This window comes from Coptis chinensis, chromosome 5 (assembly GCF_015680905.1).
Source record: "Coptis chinensis isolate HL-2020 chromosome 5, ASM1568090v1, whole genome shotgun sequence".
NCBI classification, from domain to species: Eukaryota; Viridiplantae; Streptophyta; class Magnoliopsida; order Ranunculales; family Ranunculaceae; genus Coptis; species Coptis chinensis.
In genome coordinates, this window is record NC_141460.1 from 21,016,949 (window position 1) to 21,037,445 (window position 20,497).

At 37.9% G+C, this 20,497-nt stretch overlaps 1 protein-coding gene across 1 annotated transcript; it reads right to left on the reverse strand.

Moving 5' to 3' along the window:
• Positions 1-15,845: 15,845 nt before the first annotated feature.
• Positions 15,846-16,728, reverse strand: LOC147497060 (putative metal-nicotianamine transporter YSL6). Its single transcript, XM_086562745.1, has 4 exons — positions 16,467-16,728; positions 16,223-16,395; positions 16,037-16,135; positions 15,846-15,857 (listed from the first exon to the last, which is right to left on the reverse strand). Exons 1-4 carry the CDS (start codon positions 16,726-16,728, stop codon positions 15,846-15,848), a joined length of 546 nt encoding a protein of 181 aa, XP_086418871.1.
• Positions 16,729-20,497: the final 3,769 nt, after the last annotated feature.

The window sequence follows — 20,497 nt, forward strand, 5'->3', positions numbered from 1 at the left end:
GTAGACTCGAAGATGGTGTTGACTTCTTGTACGTAGGAGTCATCGACAAAATCTGAACTTCCAAAAGAAAGGAATTTATGCATATGGTTTTCTGGAAACGTGTTATTAAAGTAATCTTGCGCTAAACTCTCGATCATGCTAATCTCTCCATCTATAGATGAATCTGGTAACTATTTCATCATTTTAAAACTATTTACCTCAACCGAAAGATGGCCAAAAGACAAGGACATCGAACCATTTTGGCAGTTTATAAGTGCGTTGGCAGTTGCCAAAAATGGATGCCCTTAGATGATCGGAACAGAGTCATTAACGACTTCTGTATCGAGGATAACAAAATTAGCAAGATAGTAGAAATCCTGGACCTTAACTAGCACATTTTCAACCACACCCTTAGGATACTTAATAGACCTATCCGCTAATTGCAACGTCATTTGAGTAGGTTGCATCTCTTGTAGACCTATTTGTTTGTATAAATAATACGGGAGTAAGTTGACACTTGCCCCTAGGTCTAATAAAGCGGTGGTCGTATGAGAATCTCCTAAGGTGCATTGTACAGTAGGACGACAGGGTCCTTGTACTTCACAATTCCATTATGTTCTGTTAAAGTTGGAAATTATTCAGTTAGAAAGGCGTCTTTAGGAATATTTGTCCTACGCCTAGTAGTGCACAACTCAAGAAACTTAGCGTGGTGAGATAATTTTTTAATTGCTTCGAGAAAGGGTAGGTTAATTGTTAGATTCTTGAATACTTCCCTACTCTAGTCAAAGTTTGTATCTCTGTTTAACATAGCTAATTTCTGGGGAAACGGTGGTGTCTCTTTATGCTTAGCGTATGGTTCAACTAGATGTTTAACCTTTGCTTTTTGTTTCTTAGGTTGTGGTTTAACTGGTACCTCTACAGGGGTAGGCTCTTCAGTTTCCATTTCGGTATCTAGTTCAATCTCCTGTGTAGGGACTACTTGTGGGATAACTATAGGCATAGTTACATTGTTGTCAACCACTCTACCAGAACGGAGAGTGGTGATGGCATTTAGGTCACCTACGTTTACATTTTCCGTACTAGTATTACCATTCACCTCAAAGGTTGTGTTTGGTGTTTTAGGATTAGGTATCGCTTGTCCTAGAAACACACCTTTGGATTGTACTTTCTCTTGAGCTAGCTGCTGTAAAGAAAGTTGGATGGCTTGCAAAATCTGTTGTTGAGATTGCATAAAGGTATCGAAACGATTCGGTTGTGGAAGAGTGTTAGCTATAGGTTGTTTGATAGGAACTATGTCACGTTGATTATTTATGGGTGGGTTGTGATAGTTATTATTATTAACCGGAACGATACCTCGATTTGCATTATAATTATTATTGTTATAATTATTATAATTACCTTGACCTTGTGCTTGACCTTGTCGTGGTTGCGCTTGGTTGTTATAATTATTATAATTACCCTGACCTTGTCCTTGTCGTGGTGGAGGTTGGTTATAATTGTTTGCTTGCCTAACATTTTGATTATTAAATCCTGGAGTTGTTACTTGTTGATTATTTCTCCAACTGAAGTTGGGGTGTTGTCTCCAAGGGGCGTTAGGAATAGGATAACTATTAATTGAGCAAACGTTATCTTGTTGTAATGTTTGTTGTTCGTAAATGAAAGGATAATAGGAGTCGGGGTGCTCTGGACTTAAACAGAAATTACATGGGTTGGAGTTGACATTCATGACGGGAATATGTTTTTGTTGGACAGAAATAGCCTCTGCCTTTTTTGTTAGAGATTCGATTAAATTTTTAAGTTCTGGATCGGGTTTCATCTCAAACATACCGGTGGCTTTAGCTGTTGTAGAAAAACTAGCGGAACGGGAGATATCATCACTACCCCCCCAATTATTATTCCGCTTAGTCTGATCTTCTAAAAATTTATAAGCCTCCGAGGCTCCTTAACTTAAGAAACTACCCCCATTCATTATGTCAAGGACTTCTTTATGGTGGTGTAGAAGTCCCTTGAAAAAGGCACGAACTAACGTGTCTTTTGCGAGGTTATAATGTGGACACTCTATAAATAAATCGGTGAAACGATTCCAAGCCTCTGAAAATGATTCATGAGGATTATGTCGAAAGAAATGAATCTTGGAAAGCATTTCATCGGTCTTCAGTGGTGGGTAAAAATGTTCCATGAATAGTTGAACAAGTTTAGCCCACGAGTCCACAGAATTAGGCGCTTGGGCAGTTAACCAAGACGCCGCCTTATCGGCTAAGGTGAAGGGAAATAGCCTTAGTTTAATTTGTTCAACACCTACCGTAGGATGGTGGAATGTAGTAAGGACTTGGTCAATCCTATGCATATGCTGATAAGGTTTTTCATGGTCTAACCCATGAAAAACGGGTAACAAATTAAATATATTTGGGGAAATTCGGAAATCCCCGACTGGGTCTGATAGAACGATGCAAGATTTAGGGCTATCGTTCAAGGCTTTGTAAAAGTCAGTGAGAGGAGACTCACTTTCTTCAGCCATTACTTCAGGTGGTGTGTGTGGTATGCTAGCTAGAGGTGTAGTGAGTGGTATACTAGAAAGACTTGTTTGTTGCCATTGTCCGTTTATTACGTTAAGTGTTTTTCTTCGGCCTGACCTTAATCTCATGCAAGGCTAAGACCAATATTAATGAAACATAATAACACTCCAAACAATTCTGATATGCTAGTATAAACCTCTAACAGAAGATGCGAGGTGTGGAAGAAAAGAGTACCTGAAAGCCTCCTTGCTTCGCTTATGAATAGGGTCTTGTTTACGCGTGCTCAGTGTATATAACAAGTTAGAACACTGAAAACTTTGAAGAAATGGAAGTTCAAACAAAACCCGTGGAAACCGGCAGGCCAGCAGAGGGGTAGGTGCGCTTCGCCGAATATGCCTAGGCAGGCGCAGTCGCTTCGTGCAAAAGGTAGGATTCTAGGCATGTAGGCGTAGGTGGCGCTCCAAGTTGGCCTTGGTAGGGCGCAGGTGGCGTTCAGCCAAAGGGTGGGATTCCAGCGCAGCGAGGGCGCTCCCTCCACTGCTTGCCTAGAAGCAGCGCAGTGCGCCCGAAAGTAATTTTTCGTGGAAACTTGCAAAGCTGAAATAGACAACCATAGTGAGAATCCAAACAAGGGTAGGTGGGTTATGGGACTTTGAAAAACTATCAAGTCTACAGAAAACAATACTAAAGAGTACTAAGATGGTAGCGACACCATTTGATAAACGTAAAATTGAATAATTTACCTACGAAATGAACAATGAAACTCAAAACGCAAGTGAAACTAAACTTAATTACGCGTTGCTATCAAAGATTTCTATATTCTCAATTCTATCGAAATAGAGTGGAGTAAAAAGTTCGTTCCACTCTTAGTTCTTTAGCATTCAAGTTTCCTAGATTAACTAATCTATTCAAAGTCTAATGAGAGCAATGGTGGAAATTATACTACGATGTGAATTAAAAATAGACGAAATATAAAGATTATAACTTTATTAAATTTAACTAAACAATAATTGAATTCTAAATTAATAACTAAGAATTGAATAACAACCACTGAAATTAGATCTAACAATTTTAAATGACAAAATTGAAATGAACAAGAAATAACTATTTTATTTATCTAATCAATGAAGAACTATAATTCAAAGAATTAATCTAAAACAATGTATGAAACTAATTAATTTAACTAATTGAATTCAAAAACTAGATCTACAAGCTATTTTAATAGCTACTTTATATTCTAAGCTATCTAACTATATCTTTCTTAAGAGCTAAGTCTTGTTTTATGTAAAGGAGGAGATCAGATCCACAATTTTGTGCATGGGCTGAGGTCTTATGTTTTGGGCCGGAAAATCGAGCCCAAAGCCCAATTTCTTCAGTCAACAGAGCCCGTTTCAGCTGGCTTTGACTTCAGCAGACTTTTCGTCCACTTATGCTCCTATGATTGGGTTAAATCTTTGACCATTGGAAAGCTCTTTCCGAGCCGGTCGTTTTGACGTAAGGTAGGCCCAAATCCAAGGCCTGAGTCCAAAGATATAGTCTTCGGAAGTTCTGCTGACTTGTGCACTGTTTCTGCCCGTGTTGACTTTTCAGCTTTTGACCAGGCTTCATAAAGGCTTTGTCTCCTTGAATCTTGGCCTTTATCACAGAACTTCTTAGCAACTAACCCATTGCTCCTTTATATCGCCAAAGTGGCACATTTCTGCACATAATTGAGTTTCATGCCTGAAATACATAAAAGCACGTAATTAACATTAACTCTTATTTATTACTTGCATAATTGGTCTAACAGTAGTATTATTAAGGGGTTAAAACTACTGTTTTGGGATCTTATCAAACTCCATAATACAACAACCCGATGTCGATACCGATACCAATACCCATAACCACATACCCGATACCCAATAAAAATTCGATACCAATACCCACAACCAAATACCCGATACCCAACAAAGATTCAATACCGATACTAGAGAATGACAAGGACAAACCGATATCGATACAACAATCCAATCCAAAAGAGAAGAAACAGTAGAAGCCGATATACAGTTTCCGATACAGATATATGGGTATCGGTCTCAAAAGTATGGCATTGACTTCAGAAGTGGGTGTCGGTGTTTCAGAGGAGTTTAGAAGTGGGCATCGATGTCAGAAGCAAACCCAAAACATTTCTTGCACGCTGTTTGCCTTAAATCTCTAGTGGCGCTTCTCAACTCTCTGGAAACACTGTTTGCCTAAAATCTCTAGTGGCGCTTCTCAACTCTTTGGAAACAATTCATTACATTTTGATGCACGCTGGTGAGCTTATCTCAAGCAGAAATAGTGTATAAAAGAATATATCGAGAGGGATGAATAGTGTATATGAAAAGTGCGGATGCGCAGTATCGGATAAAAGAATATATCGGATAAATAGTGTATATAAAAAGTGCAGATATCGAATAAAAGAATATATCGGATGAATAGTGTATATGAAAAGTGCGGTTGAACAGTGTCGATGAACAGTAAAAAAAATATTAATAATAATAATAATAAAAATGACAAATTTCAAATTTATTTTCTATTGCTTCTCGAAATCTTCAAATTTTCACTTATAAATTTTGAAAATTTCGAGAGGGGGCGATGTGGTGGCCAAATATCGTACATACTGATATTCGCCCTTATTTCAATAAAGTTCAAATACAATATCGGCATGAGGGCCGATATATTAATGATAAATTTCAGGTACAAATGAAAGAGACAAGGATATACACATGTCAAAAAGCTATTGGATGGACACATGTGGAGCAACTATTAAAAGAGTGGAGACAAAAAAAAGAGGGATGAGATTCAATTTGGACACTTTACTTTTTCTATTTCTCACATGTAAACAGAGAGAGAAAGGGTAAATAGTGTAAACCACCATTAATGAATAAAGAAAAAGCTTTGTTGATTATCATTCTCTTCTTGCATCTTACAATCAATTGTCTAGCCACATCCGTGGAGGCAAATTTGCGGTTTCGGATACGGATGTGCTACAACAGTGGTAGTGTCGCGCACCACTTCTAATGTCGCCTGTGGGTTTTTTTTTTTTTTTTGAATGGTAATGCGACATTCCCACTGTTGTGCGCCACTTCTAATGTCGCGTGGGTTGTTTTTTTTTTTATACTTTTGGAATAGTACGTGCGACACTCCAACTGTCATGTGATAGTGGTAATGTCGCGTGGGGTAGGTGAAGTATGAGTCTTGTGTTAAGTATTTCAAAGATTATTTGGTTGAGGTTCACCATAAATTGCTTAGAAGATCGTATTTAATCTTAGCTTTAGGACTTGTTTGTATTAACTAAACTTGTATTGAAAGAAAACTAAAAGGAAACAAATTGATTGAGGAAAGAAAACTTGAAAGAAACTTATTTGATTGAATGATTGAAACATAAACTTGAAAGAAAATAAATTTGATTGAATGATTGAAACATAAACTTGAAAGAAAAAAGGATTGAATTGAAGAACAAAAAGTGAAACAAACTTGAATGTAAATGACTTGAAAAATAAATCCTACACTACTCCTACGTGATACGAGAATAAGTCTAGGTGCATTATCTCATCCTACTTTTTGGTTTTTAACCCCTACTTTTACAAAAGTCTGATTTGTCCTCTCCCTCTTCAATCAAGACACCTCACTATGGTTACTAGCTTTATGCTTTTCCTTTTTGCTTTTTCTTTTGCTTTTGCATATCTTCTTGATCAAGCTAGGTTTTGAGCAAGTCTTCTTTTGTATCAAGGACATCCGTCTCTAGTCTTCTGACTTAAGGATGTAACTTTCAGTTCTCTGGTTTTGAGTCCTTGACCTTTGACCTTTGACTTTGACTTTGACATTTTCAGCACTTTTTCATAGCAACTTCGAGTTTTCATAATAAGCGTAAATAAGGCTCCTTTTGGTGCTAAGATGCAACTTTTATGATAAATGATATGAATTGCCTTGTAACCTGAAAAAGACAATAAAAGCTATGAGTTATCTTTTCATTATGCGTAAGAAGAGTTGTAATGCAGTAATATAAGGGTAATAAAATGCACATTTGGGAGCTGATCACCGCCCCCAAATAGTATTTTTCTTGTTCTCAAACAAGGATGAGAGAAAAAAACTAAGATCACAAATGAGTGATTTATTATTATTATACTAATCTCGTTTCGCGGAGTGCGATTCCATTAACCATATGTAACAAGGCCTTAAACCATTAGGAATTCCCTAGTGGATGACCTTTAAGCCTCGTGAGAGTTTTCTAGATAAGGTACTCACAAACTTCTTCTATTTAGTACAAAGGTCTTGTCTCCTAATTTATTCTCAGAAGTTTATTGTAACGCCCGTATTTAAAATACGTATTTATTTATTAATTAATTAATTTAATTATTTATTTAAAATTCGTTGAATTGGATTTGGGATATGTGGGACTGATTTTTGGGCCCGAGTATGTGTTGGCTTAGGTTTCAAACCCGAGTATATATTCATATTTTTCTAGAGAATAGGGTTTGGAGATAAAAATAAAATAAAAATGGAGGCGGAGATAAAAGCTTGAATTGCTAGAGCGTCGGAGCGCGATGATTCGGACTACGAGGGATTCGTGGTGCTTTTAATACAGGTGAATAGTTATAGTTTTTGGTTTTCGTCGAAGCTACGAGAGCTATATATGTTTTGATCTGTTTCCTTCTGTTCATTTTTGTACTATTTTTTTCTAGGTTGTTTTTCTCTCATCCTGTTAAATGGTTAACTCGTTAAATGTGAGGTGTTGTTTTCACTTAAATTTCTAAAACTTTGGAAGTAGGATTCGTCGGAACTGTTGCTCGAACTCCGGAGGCTGTTAATGGCGGTGCAAGCTCCACACCAAGATTTCGGCCTGTGTTTCGTTTAAACTCTTTTTGTTTGTGGTTTTGAAACTCTGAACTTAATCTGTCGAAGCTCGTAGAAGCTGTTAATGGTGGCTCGCCCAAATATAATCCTGTAATATGTGTTGAACTGTTATTCTGTTGATTGTGTTGGTTGTTTTATGATTGGTTGTAGTGGGGTGGTGTAGTGTGTGTGAGGGGGTTGTCGAAGCATTAAAAAGGGGTTGTAATGGTGTCGAGACAGTGGTGCGGATAAAGCTTCGACTGGCGTTAATGGCGGTGCGATGGAGTTTTGGAGTAGCGAAGGTTTTGATTTTTTTTGGTACCAAAGTGTTGGGTTTTTCACCATGAGTCAAACCGCTGGAATGGAATTGGAGGAGGAGGAGAATACGGTAGTGGCTGGTGGTGGAAGAAGCTGGTGAGCTGAGGGAGATGAGGAAGACGATTGTTGTTGTGGTTGGGCCTTGGGCCAAACCAATTAGTTACTTGGGCCGGTCCATATTAGTTTAAATTGTTTTGGGCCAAGTTTCTTTTGAGTTTGGACCAGTTTGGTTTAGTTCTTTGGGCCCGATTCTATTGTTTGGCTGGGCCGAAACATGTTAGTTGTTTGGGCCTTTTCAGTTTAGTCTTTGGGACAAAATTTCATGTATTCTTTGGGCCGGTTTATAATTTTATGTGGGTTGGTCCTTATGTCCCCAATTGGGTCAGGTCGAATAAATAAGTTGGTTTTAGACTTTTGGGCTTGGGCCAAAACTAACTAGTGTTCTCTTTGGGTCAGTTTCTAAGTTTGTTTTGGGGCCGGTCCATATAACTTAAAATAGATCTAATTGGGTCTTTAAATGTTTAGACTTTTGGGGCCGGGTTCTAAGGTTTGGGTTTGGGCTTGGCTAGTTGGGTCCGAACCATTTACCTTAGTCATGAGCCCATGAGCCATGTACCTTTGCCCTTAGCCATGAACCATGTCTATGACCCTGAACCTGTTGAACATGGAAATGATAGTTTGACTTTGACATTGACCGTTGACTGTGGAATGTTGACTTTTTTCTAGATTTTTCACATATTTAAGAATATGGACAAATGTAGTAATAAAATATTGTCGAAAATTGTATATCCTTGTTTGTCATTTTCTAATTAAGATTTGACGTGAGTAGTGCGTAAAACACATAAATATTGGCACGTAACAAGAGGAGAATTCTTATAAGACTTAGATATATACGTTTTTATGAGAATTAAACTACACATGGACTTAGATTCATGGACTTTAGTATTGGGCTTTTATGGTGACTTGCGTTAAAATAAATATATTGAACGAATACGTTACATGATTGATTGCTATTATGAGTTACTACTTAAATGAATTGTAGTATTTATGAAGGCTTGAGATATTCCATAGGGTGTAGTGCAATATATGATTGGCACGTGAAATAATAAATTCGAGATTTGATATAGAGATATTTGGATATCGTGCAATGAATAGTATTGGCACGTGATAATGTGGATTGTATTATAGCGAGAAACATTGAGCTTCAGTACAATTAAGTATATTGGCATGAGATAGAATAAGAATTATTCCAAGATATAAATGTATGACACTTGAATAAATTACGTAACGAAAATTCTAGAACCTAGCTACCACAACTCATGTGATTTGGCCTTTGTGATGGGCGTATGTGATATGATTGGCCCTTCGGGCGTTTCAGTGAATCTGAATGGCCCTTCTGGCATAAGTAATGTGATTGGCTCTTCTGACGTTTCAGTGAAGCTGAATGGCCCTTCGGGCATAGCTGAATGGTGGTTTGATTATTCCATTCGTAAAATTAGAACGAGATGCGCGATATTTTATGCCGAATAGTGGCAGTACTTGCATAATGACTTTCGTGTGAGGGTTACCTGGTGTGCGGCATCCCACTCAGGATAGTTATGCACGGAGTGGTTCATTATATGAGGGGAGGTGTTTCGGCAGTAAACTGCTTCAACACAACGAGAGCAATGGTAAAGAACGCACTAAGAAACAGAGGAATTTGATGTTGGGGGAGATGAAACTGAACCAAGATAATGGCTGCCTACGTACCCAAGATCTAATTTGTTCGTTGCACAGATAACATTGTTGAAGAGCTTAATGATTTGTTGGAAGTAAAAAGATTAATTGTGGAGAGCGTCCAGACATGGAAAGCAATATTGAATAATAAATATAGGTCTCACTTGATTATGGCCCAATGATTTCCAAAGCACTTAGGTTTGGATGCAATGCATCTCTTACTCTTGCGGTTATAACTGGAGGTGTTATTCTTCTTGGCACCATCATTGCCAATTTGCCATTGCCCTTGCTAAAACGATGAGGATGAAGCTTCTATTCAAAATAGGTGGATCACTAATGTTCATATGCCAGATTGTGGATGAGTATAAATTTGGGGTGTGGCCGGCAAATAGTTCAAATTTCTACACCAATGATTTACTACCTGTGTCATCCTATTTTGTAGATGATGAACAGGAACGTAAGGTTGGAGGAACCAAAGCCATGGCTGCTGCATACCAAGTTGGAAGAAAGTGTTCTAGTGAATCAAAATTTAGAGAAGAATGCGAGAGAACCAGGCGTATGAATTAAGAGCTTGTGATGGTGACATGGATAAAAGTGGTGGAAATAGAGATAAGGAAAGAGAACAGAGAGAGAACAGAGAGAGAACAGAGAGAGGGAAGGCATGGGAGTCGGGACCGTAGTGAGAAGTACAGAGAGGCGGAGCGAGGGAATCTTGACTTGGAAGCTTGTGTCTAGTTGGACGAAATAGCAGAGCGTGGTTTTACAACTAGGTCTACTGGAATTACTCTCTACTGTGAGATGTCGGTAATTTCGAATTGGATTTGCTAGGATATTAAGTTCAAATTGTTGGGCTTCGATCAAAATTGAATTTAGGCTGCCGAAGAAGACGAAGAAAATGGATATTGATGAAAAATTTGCGAAAAAAGTTTCGAACGGAAAAATCTCAATGCCTTGTAAAAAATAAATAATAATAATAATAATAAAGAAGCTGAATAAAGGTTTCGCTTAGAAAGTTAATGTCATGCGAATTTTTGCCGCACGGAGAAACGACGGTTGTACGAGCCTCGGAAAGTTTCGCTCAGAAAGTTCGGCTTAATGCCTTAGAAAAAATAATGACGCTGACGAAAATTTTCATTCGGAAAAATTCTCGTAGAAAGATCGGTAGAATGCCTTAGAAAAAATAATGACGCTGATGAAAATTTTTGCTCGGAGAATTTTTTGTAGAAAGATCGGCACAATGCCTTAGAAAAAATAATGAAGCTGACGAAAATTGTCGCTCGGAAAATTTTTCATAGAAAGATCGGCACAATGCTTTAGAAAAAATAACGACATTGACGAAAATTTTCGAGCGAAAATTTTTTCGTAGAAAGATCGGCACAATGCCATAGAAAAAATAATGAAGCTGACGAAAATTTTCGCTCGGAAAATTTTTCGTAGAAAGATCGGCACAATGCCTTAGAAAAAATAATGAAGCTGACAAAAATTTTCGCTCGGAAATTTTTTCGTAGAAAGATCGGCACAATATCTTAGAAAAAATAACGACGTTGATTGAAAATTTTAATTTCGAAAAATTTTTTCGTAGAAAGATCGGCACAATGCCTTAGAAAAAATAATGAAGCTGACGAAAATTTTTGCTTGGAAAATTTTTCGTAGAAAGATCGGCACAATGTCTTAGAAAAAATAATGAAGCTGGCGGAAAATTTCTGTCGGAAAGATCGGCACAATGCCTTAGAAAAAATAATGAAGCTGGCGGAAAATTTCTGTCAGAAAGATCGGCACAATGCCTTAGAAAAAATAATGAAACGGGCAGATAGTTTCACTTGGAACGGAAAGATTTGTACGAGTTGTATAAGCGAAAAATTGGTAAGGAAACATTGGATTTTCCCAAAAACCAATGATTATGTGATTGTGTGAATGTAATACTATAGAGTGAAAAATTCATTTTATGAAAAATAAAAATAAAGTATGGGTTTGCTATTGAATATTGTTGTTGTGACAGATAACATACCTGCGGAAAATTGACAATGTTGTTGATTTATGCAGTTGAAATGAAATAGATCGAGACGCCTCCATGTAGAGAAAAACGCCCCCAATGCTAACTTAACTCGGCAAATTTAGACTAAGCGAGTGTAAAAACGTTTCGAACTTCGACTGACAAAACGAAACGTGGTAACTTAGTCGGATATTGTCGTAGTGATAGTAACGGACTAAGCGAGCGTAAAAGCATTCAAACTTAGATTGACGAAGCTAAACGTGATAACTTTGTCAGATTTTGTCGTAGCGATAGTGACGGACGAAGCGAGCGAAAAAAGCGTTCAAACGTAGGCTGACGAAGCTACACGTGGTAACTTTGCCAGATTTTATTATAGTGATAGTAACGAACTAAGCGAGCGTAAAAACGTTCAAACTTAGACTGACAAAGCTAAATGTGGTAACTTCGTCAGATTTTTTCGTAATGATAGTAATGAACTAAGCGAGCGTAAAAGCGTTCAACCTTAAGCTGACGAAGCTAAATGTGGTAATTTCGTTAGATTTTTTTCGTAATAATAGTAATGAACTAAGCGAGCGTAAAAACGTTCAAACTTAGACTGACGAAAAGATGACTGCAAAAAGTGATGTGTCTTGACCCTTCGCTTCTAACGGCGGCGGAGAGATAAGCCAATGAATCAGCATGACGTAAGTCATTCGGGGTCTTTGAGTGAAAGAGATGCTATCAAATTGTCGAGCAAGACTATGTATCAAACTAAGATAAGCCACCATACGCTCATCTCTTGCTTCAAAAGATCCACAAAACTAATTGGCAACAAGGCAAGAATCCGTGTATAACTGGAGCTTTCGCGCCCCCAGTGTCAAAACTGTTCTCAAGGCACAAATGGCAGCCTCATACTCGACTTTGTTATTTGAAGCGGCGAAGCCAAGTCCACAGATTTCCCAATCTTTTCTCCGCCGAGTTTAACAAAAACGCATCCAACTCCAGACCCAGATTTACTATGGGAGCCATCTGAGTAAACAATCCATAGGTCAATAGGATTAGGAATCGCGTTTTCATGTTGGTCTTCATCGCCCCCTGTTAGTGGCGGCAGAATGTCTTCCATAGATTCATCCTAGCGCAAGAAATCGTCAATAGGAAAATCATCAATCGGAAAATTAGCTATCAAAAAAGCCAGAGCATGTCCTTTTTCAGTAGTACGACATCATCAATGAAAAGAACAGCACTAACAGCTTGAGTTGTAGCTGCTAGGTATATGCCACTAGGTTGACCCCTTGAAGGACTTGTCAATATAGGAGGACTGACCAAGTATTTCTTCAGTTGTTGCAATGCCATCTCACAATCAATGTTCCAAGTTGCTGCCCTCTTTAAAGTCTGGAAGAAGGGATGACAACGATCGGAATATTTAGAAATAAATCTATGAAGAGCGGCAAGCCGACCAGTAAGTCGTTGAATTTTCTTCTTATTTTTGGGTGATGACATATCAATAACGGCGCGTATCTGATCAGGATTAGCCTCAATACCTCTACGAGTCATGAGGTATCCCATAAATTTTCTAGAAGAGAGGCCCAAAAGAACATTTGGCGGGATTGAGTCTCATGTTATACTTGTTAAGCCTATCAAAAACAAGTTAAAGATCGGAAAGATGATCACCCGTATCCTTCGATTTAACGACTATATCATCGATATAAGCCTCCATTATTTTTCCCAACAGATCGGAAAAAATTGTATTGAAGAGTGAAATCCATTTCACCCAGAAGATTTAAACAGACAGACGCCCCCGGTCGAGCCTATGTGGAAGATGACACCTGCCATTACCTCTTACAAGAGTTAGAGATTTTAGGCGGTACACACTTTCGGGTCCGACTGGAGATTGTCTTTTTCTTTGCGTGTAACCAACCTATCTAGGTCGGTAGTTTGTCTGGGATTGTGGTCTTCCCTCTAATTGCTTCTGTGACACCTTCCTTCCTAGTCTGGTCGGACCTATCTAGGATGGCGATTTTCCTCAAATTTGCGAGGTCGGCCTTACCTGTCAGGTCGGTCCAGTCTGGGATGAAGGTTTTCCTTATACTTTCTTCCGCGACGCCTTCTTTCCCTGCCTAGTCGGACCTATCTAGGATGGCGATTTTCCTCAAATTTGCGAGGTCGGCCTTCCCTGTCAGGTCGGTCCAGTCTGGGATGAAGGTTTTGCTTATACTTTCTTCCGCGACGCCTTCTTTTCCTGCCTGGTCGGACCTATCTAGGATGGCGATTTTCCTCAAATTTGCGATGTTGGCCTTCCCTGTCAGGTCGGTCCAGTCTGGGATGAAAGTTTTTCTTATACTTTTTTCCGTGACGCCTACTTTCGGAGGCGTTTGTACCGCCATTTGTGGTAACGGCGGCGGTGGTGCTGCTGCCTTCCGGAACCTAGTAACAAAAGTACGTAACTTTTCATCACGTTGTCGCTTGATGTTCAAAAGTGAGTCGACATCCTTTGGAGTCTTGCAATTGTGGCGGAAATGATTAACAAACTGATTTTCTAGTTCATTGTATTGGTGAATTAGACTTGTTGTAACTCACGCTCAACCGTATTAGGAGTGGCGGTAGTGGAGGCGGTGGTGGTTGTGGTGGCGCTGCTACGGTTGGATGTTGAGAATTGATCCTACTACTAGGAGCAACTTGATTGTTCAACGGTTCTTGCATTGGCCGATTTGAATTTCGAGGGTTGCGATTCCTATTGGCAGGAGGAATATGTTGACTGTTCGGTCTGCTTCTTGTGCTTACCATCTTGATTGTTTCACGTGATAATGGATTCAAAATCCCCACAGACGGCGCCAATTATGTTTCAGCAGTAAACTGCTTCAACACAACGAGAGCAATGGTAAAGAACGCACTAAGAAACAGAGGAATTTGATGTTGGGGGAGATCACTACACCATAACAGGCTATTTGCAACGGCAAAAAACCGTTGCGAATAATTTTCGCAACGCTTTTTAAGCGTTGCAAATAGGGCGTCGGTAAAGTGTTGGAAATATTTGCAATGGTTAAAAAGCGTTGCAAACCAAATTTTCCAACGGTTATTAACCGTTGCAGAGTGACAATTACTAACGGTTAAAAAGCGTTGCAAACCAAATTTTCCAACGGTTATTAACCGTTGCAGAGTGACTATTACTAACGGTTAAAAAGCGTTGCGTAGTTTGATTTGTAACGATTATTGATGATGCTTTAATATTTATTTTTTGCTTTGCAACGGTTTACAACCATTACTAATGTGTTGATATTGTAAAAAAAATTATTTTTATTTTTTTCTTGCCCTAAACCTGCACCTCGTGGTTTCATATAGAAGCAAAGAAAATTACCAATGCTTTTTCATACCATTTGATAAGTAAAATAAACACAAACAAACGCCTGAAAAAACATATTACATTCATTGAATCATATATATAACTTCAAAAGAGTTTTGAGGGTTACAAATTCAGATTTACTAAGAGTTACAAATTTCTATACGATTTTCCAAGAAATTCCGAATCTTCCAAATGCAATAACAAGCATTAGTGACGATGGCTTCACTCAATATAAATCCTAGTGCCGCTCCGCCCATCTAATTCCAAAAAAATCACAAAACAAATAATGAACTCAGAAAAACAATCATACTAATTAAATTCATGCAATTAATTAAATACTTGATATTAATTACTTGACCACCCTTCCCCTCAAAAATAGACCATTTGTTGTCTACTCCCATATCTCGACGACATAAACAATGATTACATAAAATCAGTGCATAAAAAGAAAACCAACGGTGCTTTTTACCTTCAAACATAACTTCTCATAAGTCATATCTAGCCAAAAGAAAGACTTAACCATTGAATATCACCAAATAAGCAACGGTGATTAGTATTTGAAGGAATAATTAGTGTTGATGCAAATGAAGAATAAACTTTTCTATAAATCACCATATTTATATTATATTTTGATACACGACTTTAAACTACCGATGTGGGACTATTTATCTCAACACACCCCCTCATGTGTGACGAGACTTGACCCTAAAACATGGACTTTTATTCTAATGTGTGACATGGAGCATTTAGCAAACATAGCCTGTTCTCATACCATACAAACTTTGGAGCAGCCAACTGAAAACCGATTGGAAATGAGTGGAAACGCCCCAGGATTTATACCAACTGTTTATCTCACAACAGTTTGAAATGGAAGTTCTAAAATTCTTGTCATATACAGCAAAACAGGACGTAACTTCCAATATTTCTTGAAGTATTCAAATGTATCGGGGCATAACTTATATAAGCAAAGCAAATAGACTCATTACTAAGAGAAATTTAACAAAGTAATTATAATAATGAAAAAAAAGGGTGAAAAGAGACCTTGAACTAGCGGTCCGTTGTTCGCAATAACTTTCCTCCTACTTCGACGCAAAAAGTGTTGGCAATATTGGGTTCACTATGTGATAAACTGCTTGATGAAAAGAGATTAAGTTACGGTCTTGATAACATGTTTGTACAAAAGCAAAATTGCCATCAAGAGGTTTAAAATAAAAGACTTGAATGACCAATAGCTTTTTGGTTTTGCAACAAAGGGTCGTGTCATTTATATAAATTCGATGAAGGTACTACGTCCATAAGCATTATCATGCAAATGATAAAACAACATAAATTTCTTACCTGCCAAATTTCAGCTCTAGAGTTTGTGTGAAAACTATTAATCAACATAGCGGTGGCTGTCCCACTGGGGTATGTAAGCTTGTAATCCATAACCATCACCTGTAACATAATAAAAACACACAAAGATGTAATAGTGACGATCAAATGTCATAGCATATGAAAGCATCACAAGATATATATATATACCTTACGAAGCGGAACAAGGCTAAACAAGCCAAGAAAACTAACAACAAACATGAACCCAATCATCCACCCTAACCCCGGATTCTTAACATCCTCAATCTGATTACCCAGATAACCAGGACCAATTAATTTATAAGTCTTGTCATCCATAGCAATCATATACGATCCAAATCCCCCTATAACACAAAAAAGCTCATCATCAACTACCAAACCATCAACATAACTAAATAAATGAAAGCTTACTTACCACTAAACGCTAACCCATAACAAGCAACAACACAAGTCTGAATAACAGTATTCTCTTGTCTGGTAAAAGGCTTAACAGAAAAACCAAACTTGGATAAAAAACTAGTCCATGACTTGACAAGAAAGAAATCAAGTAATCCAAAGGCAACATTGAGTGAAGGTATAACACCAGCGGTGAGATTTAATTTATGTGTTATGACACAAAATAATGTTCCTAATAGTGCACTTGCTAGTAACCCTCGATTGTTATATGTTCTTTCCATGTTGGGATTTCAACGGCTGTGATGTTCTCGGATGATGGGACAAGTAACGGTTCGGATATTTCTTATTGGAACTTAAACCAAGTAAAAATGGTCCAGTCAAACCATTGTCCCTAACTCTGTAACTCCCAAGTAAGAACAATGTAAAACCATAGTGATCTCCTACTATTACTACATACAAATGAAAATCATAAGATTTAATGCACTTAACCGCTTTTGACGATGGAGCGAGTAAATGAGAGCGAGAATAATCACGGACATATGCTTGTGCGAATCTGCACTTAACAAGTGTCTTCTTGGTTGTTCTGAAGTATATGGCCACGTTCCCTTTAAAAGATCAATTGCAGATCCCGTGGTAGCTTGGCGCCACCGTTAAATAGAGAAGTGAACCTATAATTAAAGCATCAAATTACAGATTAGCTGAAGCGATTGGGAAGAAAAATTAGGAAAGTTTGCGGTTTCAATCGTAATGTATTTGCTCACTATCCTGTTAAGAAATACTGAACGGACTAGTAGATAGTAGAGGAGATGATCAATCAAGAAGATAGATGCAAATGAAAGGCTGATTAGGATGTGACGCAATTAGGGACGATCTGAGGGGCAATATCTGAGAAAAGAACAAGGCAAGCCGGTCAACTCTAAGTCCAACAACACCCGAGAGAAAAAAAAACTCAGACGCAAATTAAGAAATAACCTTAACGATATATAGTTTAAGGGTAGGATACTAGAAAACTTGGACTTATATATGTAAGTAGGTTCCATTTAGAATTACATTTCATACAATCTACCTTAGATGATGAGCTAAGGGCTGAGTTTTTGTATAAGAAGAAATAAAATTACAGACAACTCTAATACTTTGAATGAGCATTCCAACTTAAAAAATTTCAAAATCTCTATCCTTGCGAGAAAAAGCTGTGAATTCATCGGTCCTGTCTTCATTGAATTTCTTTTTGCCATTGGGCAGTTCTCTGGAACGAAAATGAATTTCTTCCATAACATTTTACTTTATTGGTTTTGGGCGGCTTATCATCACCTATACCGCACAATAAGGCCAGCCAAAAGAATCTCCTTGAACGAAAGTCTTGTAATGAAATTTGAAATAGAACGTAAATAGAACGACCGGTGAATTTCTTCAATTGAAAGATTCCTAGAAATAAATGTGAGACTACATGAACCAAATGATGATTAGTTGTGATATATTCTAATCCGCGTAATATCTTACTGTAGGTGGTAGTGCCATGTACATGTGTTTTGTATGGAATCCAATCAACCATGACTCGCATGGGGTAAAAGAACCAATCAATCACTAATTACTTGTACAAATGAAAAATGAGAGATGAAGACACCTTTGCCATACAGAGAAAAGGAAGCAGTCCAAATAATTCTAGAGGTAAAGGACTAAAGGGTACTCCATCTATGTATACAAGCACATATTTTTCTTCTTTTTCTCTCTAGTTCTTATTGTGATGAATGAGGGTCATCACATGTGTTTTTCATGCTTGTATTTGACAAGTCGAGAACCATGATAACTTGCCAAACCAAGAGAACTCTTCAATAATCAATCTCCATAATGGACCTTATACAATCAATCCTACCTGCAAAAATGAGAAGGTGATGTAGGATACAGAGCATACCTTAAAAGAGCAACTTTACTTAGGGAGCGATGGTTTTCGCTCATCCTCACATGTCGATGACTAGCCCGAGAGAAAGAACAGGGAACCAAGGTATTAGTTCCAGATATTTTAACATATAACCATTTATCCTCGAGAAAGATAAAGCTAAGTTTCTCACATCCTCATTTGCTCCTACCGCCATATTTATAAAGGATGAATCCTTCGACTGAAATGAGAACATAGACTCGTTAGGGACAAGTAAGCGCTATTTGGAAGGGAAGTAGAAAATCTATCTCAGAAGGCCGAACTTGACACTAATACAACGTACCAACGGGAAGGGAGATTAGAATAAGAAATATTGCTTAAAATTACAAGTATGCAGCTAGCATGATGCACATTTTACATGTCTTTTTTTTACCTTACGAAAATAAAACATTTTGAACCATAAAGACTTGTCCACGAACCATTTTTCCATTAACACTAATCCACTCAACCCTCAAAAGCACCCAAAAAGATCGAAGCAAATGTGATAATTAATACCAACTCCAAAATTGCAGCTACTACACCTAGCTGGGCTTAAATGGTATGGTTTCTCCATTGCAGATTCTGCAGAAATTAAGAAGAGAACATCACCACATGCTGCGGGAATGTAACGTGCTACATAAGCGTGGCAGTGCCTATTTGACTTCTTGAAAGTTCAACCAGTTCTCTCGCAAGGTATAATCAATGTCCCTAAACTTCGACCCCATTCAAGCAGCAGCTATGGAATTCAAAGAACAACAAGCCTAATGTCCCAAATATGGAAGTCAAGAAATCGATGCTAGTTTGATGACAAGGGGATGAAAAAAGCAACATCAAGAAGGAAGTCATTAAAGAACTAAAAGTTGGAGGGAAGATTGCAAATGGGTTCATGTTCAACACAGTTGATGACTTGAGTATCCCCACTCACTAAATATCAAAGGTAGAGCACGACCCTCAAACAACATCAAAGAAGTCAGCTGGATACCGCCAAACTATGGTTTTGTGAAAGCTAATACCGATGGATCATCTGTTGGAAACCCGGGACTTGGAGGTGCAGGAATAATTTTCCGAGACCACAATGCTCAAGTGATAGGAGTGAAAGGCTATACGGTCTAGGAATCACTACAAATTTTGATGCGGAATGCTATGCTTTAGTGTTGGCAGTAGAACTAGCAGTATTAAATGGATGGGTGAACTTGTGGCTAGAAAGTGACTCCATAGCAGCTACCCTAGCCTTCACTAGCGCCAAAATTCCATGGGTTCTTAAAGCACGATGGCTATGAGCAACTCAAAGACCATCACAATGGAGAATCTCACACATATATCGTGAAGCAAATTTTGGAGCGGATGTTGTAGCAAAAATGGGAACAACTTTGAGTCAAGGCCAAGGACTTTGGTGCACTTCAAGACCTCCCTTTTTAAAATGCATAGAAAGTCCTTGCAGGATATACTACAATTTTAACTAGGAAATGCTTGTACTGATCACAGAAATCCTTGAGTTGTAAACTATATCATTCATTGATGTAACATTTTTTTATTATATTAATAATATATCCCTACTTGCATGCCAAAAATAAATCATGAACCTATATAACCCCAATCAAAAAATCAAATGGAAAGCTAGCAATCAACAAAGTTTCAAACTTCATACTTATTAAAAAAAAAAAAAAAAATGAAAACGCATACATGGCGTACTTATCGGCTTGAAACCTTGGAACTAATCAGTAGTGAAAAATCTACCTGTTAACATTCCTTGAAAATCACAAGAAAATCATATCTATACATATTGTATATACAAGAAAATTACAGTTCTACAGGAATAACATTACTAGAAAAATTACCGAGCAGTCTTGAGCTTCTCTTTAAGATAGAAAGAAGCCTGCTTCTTGAACTCATGGAAGGAAGGTGTGCCCATGTTGTTATCGTTTTTGATCGACGTGTCGAAGAACGAGCTAGTTAGTCAGTTATGATCCAAGGTAGAGAACTATCACAAACACTAAACTTGTGTGAGAACTGAAAAGGGTGCTTAACTAAGCTGACTTATCGAGAAATCTAACAATCCTTTTTAATTGTCTTTTCCCACACAGCGGCTTCATATTGCTGTGACACCATATCCTAACAGAGCTTTCTTGGTCCTG

Bases quoted from the DNA above. Each gene is read 5' to 3' on its own strand.
- LOC147497060 (XM_086562745.1), bottom strand. From the start codon at position 16,728: ATGGAAAGAACATATAACAATCGAGGGTTACTAGCAAGTGCACTATTA. The intron at 16,396-16,466 runs GTAAGTAAGCTT...TTTGTGTTATAG, and splicing joins TTATGGGTTAGCGTTTAGTG to GGGGATTTGGATCGTATATG. The intron at 16,136-16,222 runs GTATATATATAT...ATTATGTTACAG, and splicing joins GCCTTGTTCCGCTTCGTAAG to GTGATGGTTATGGATTACAA.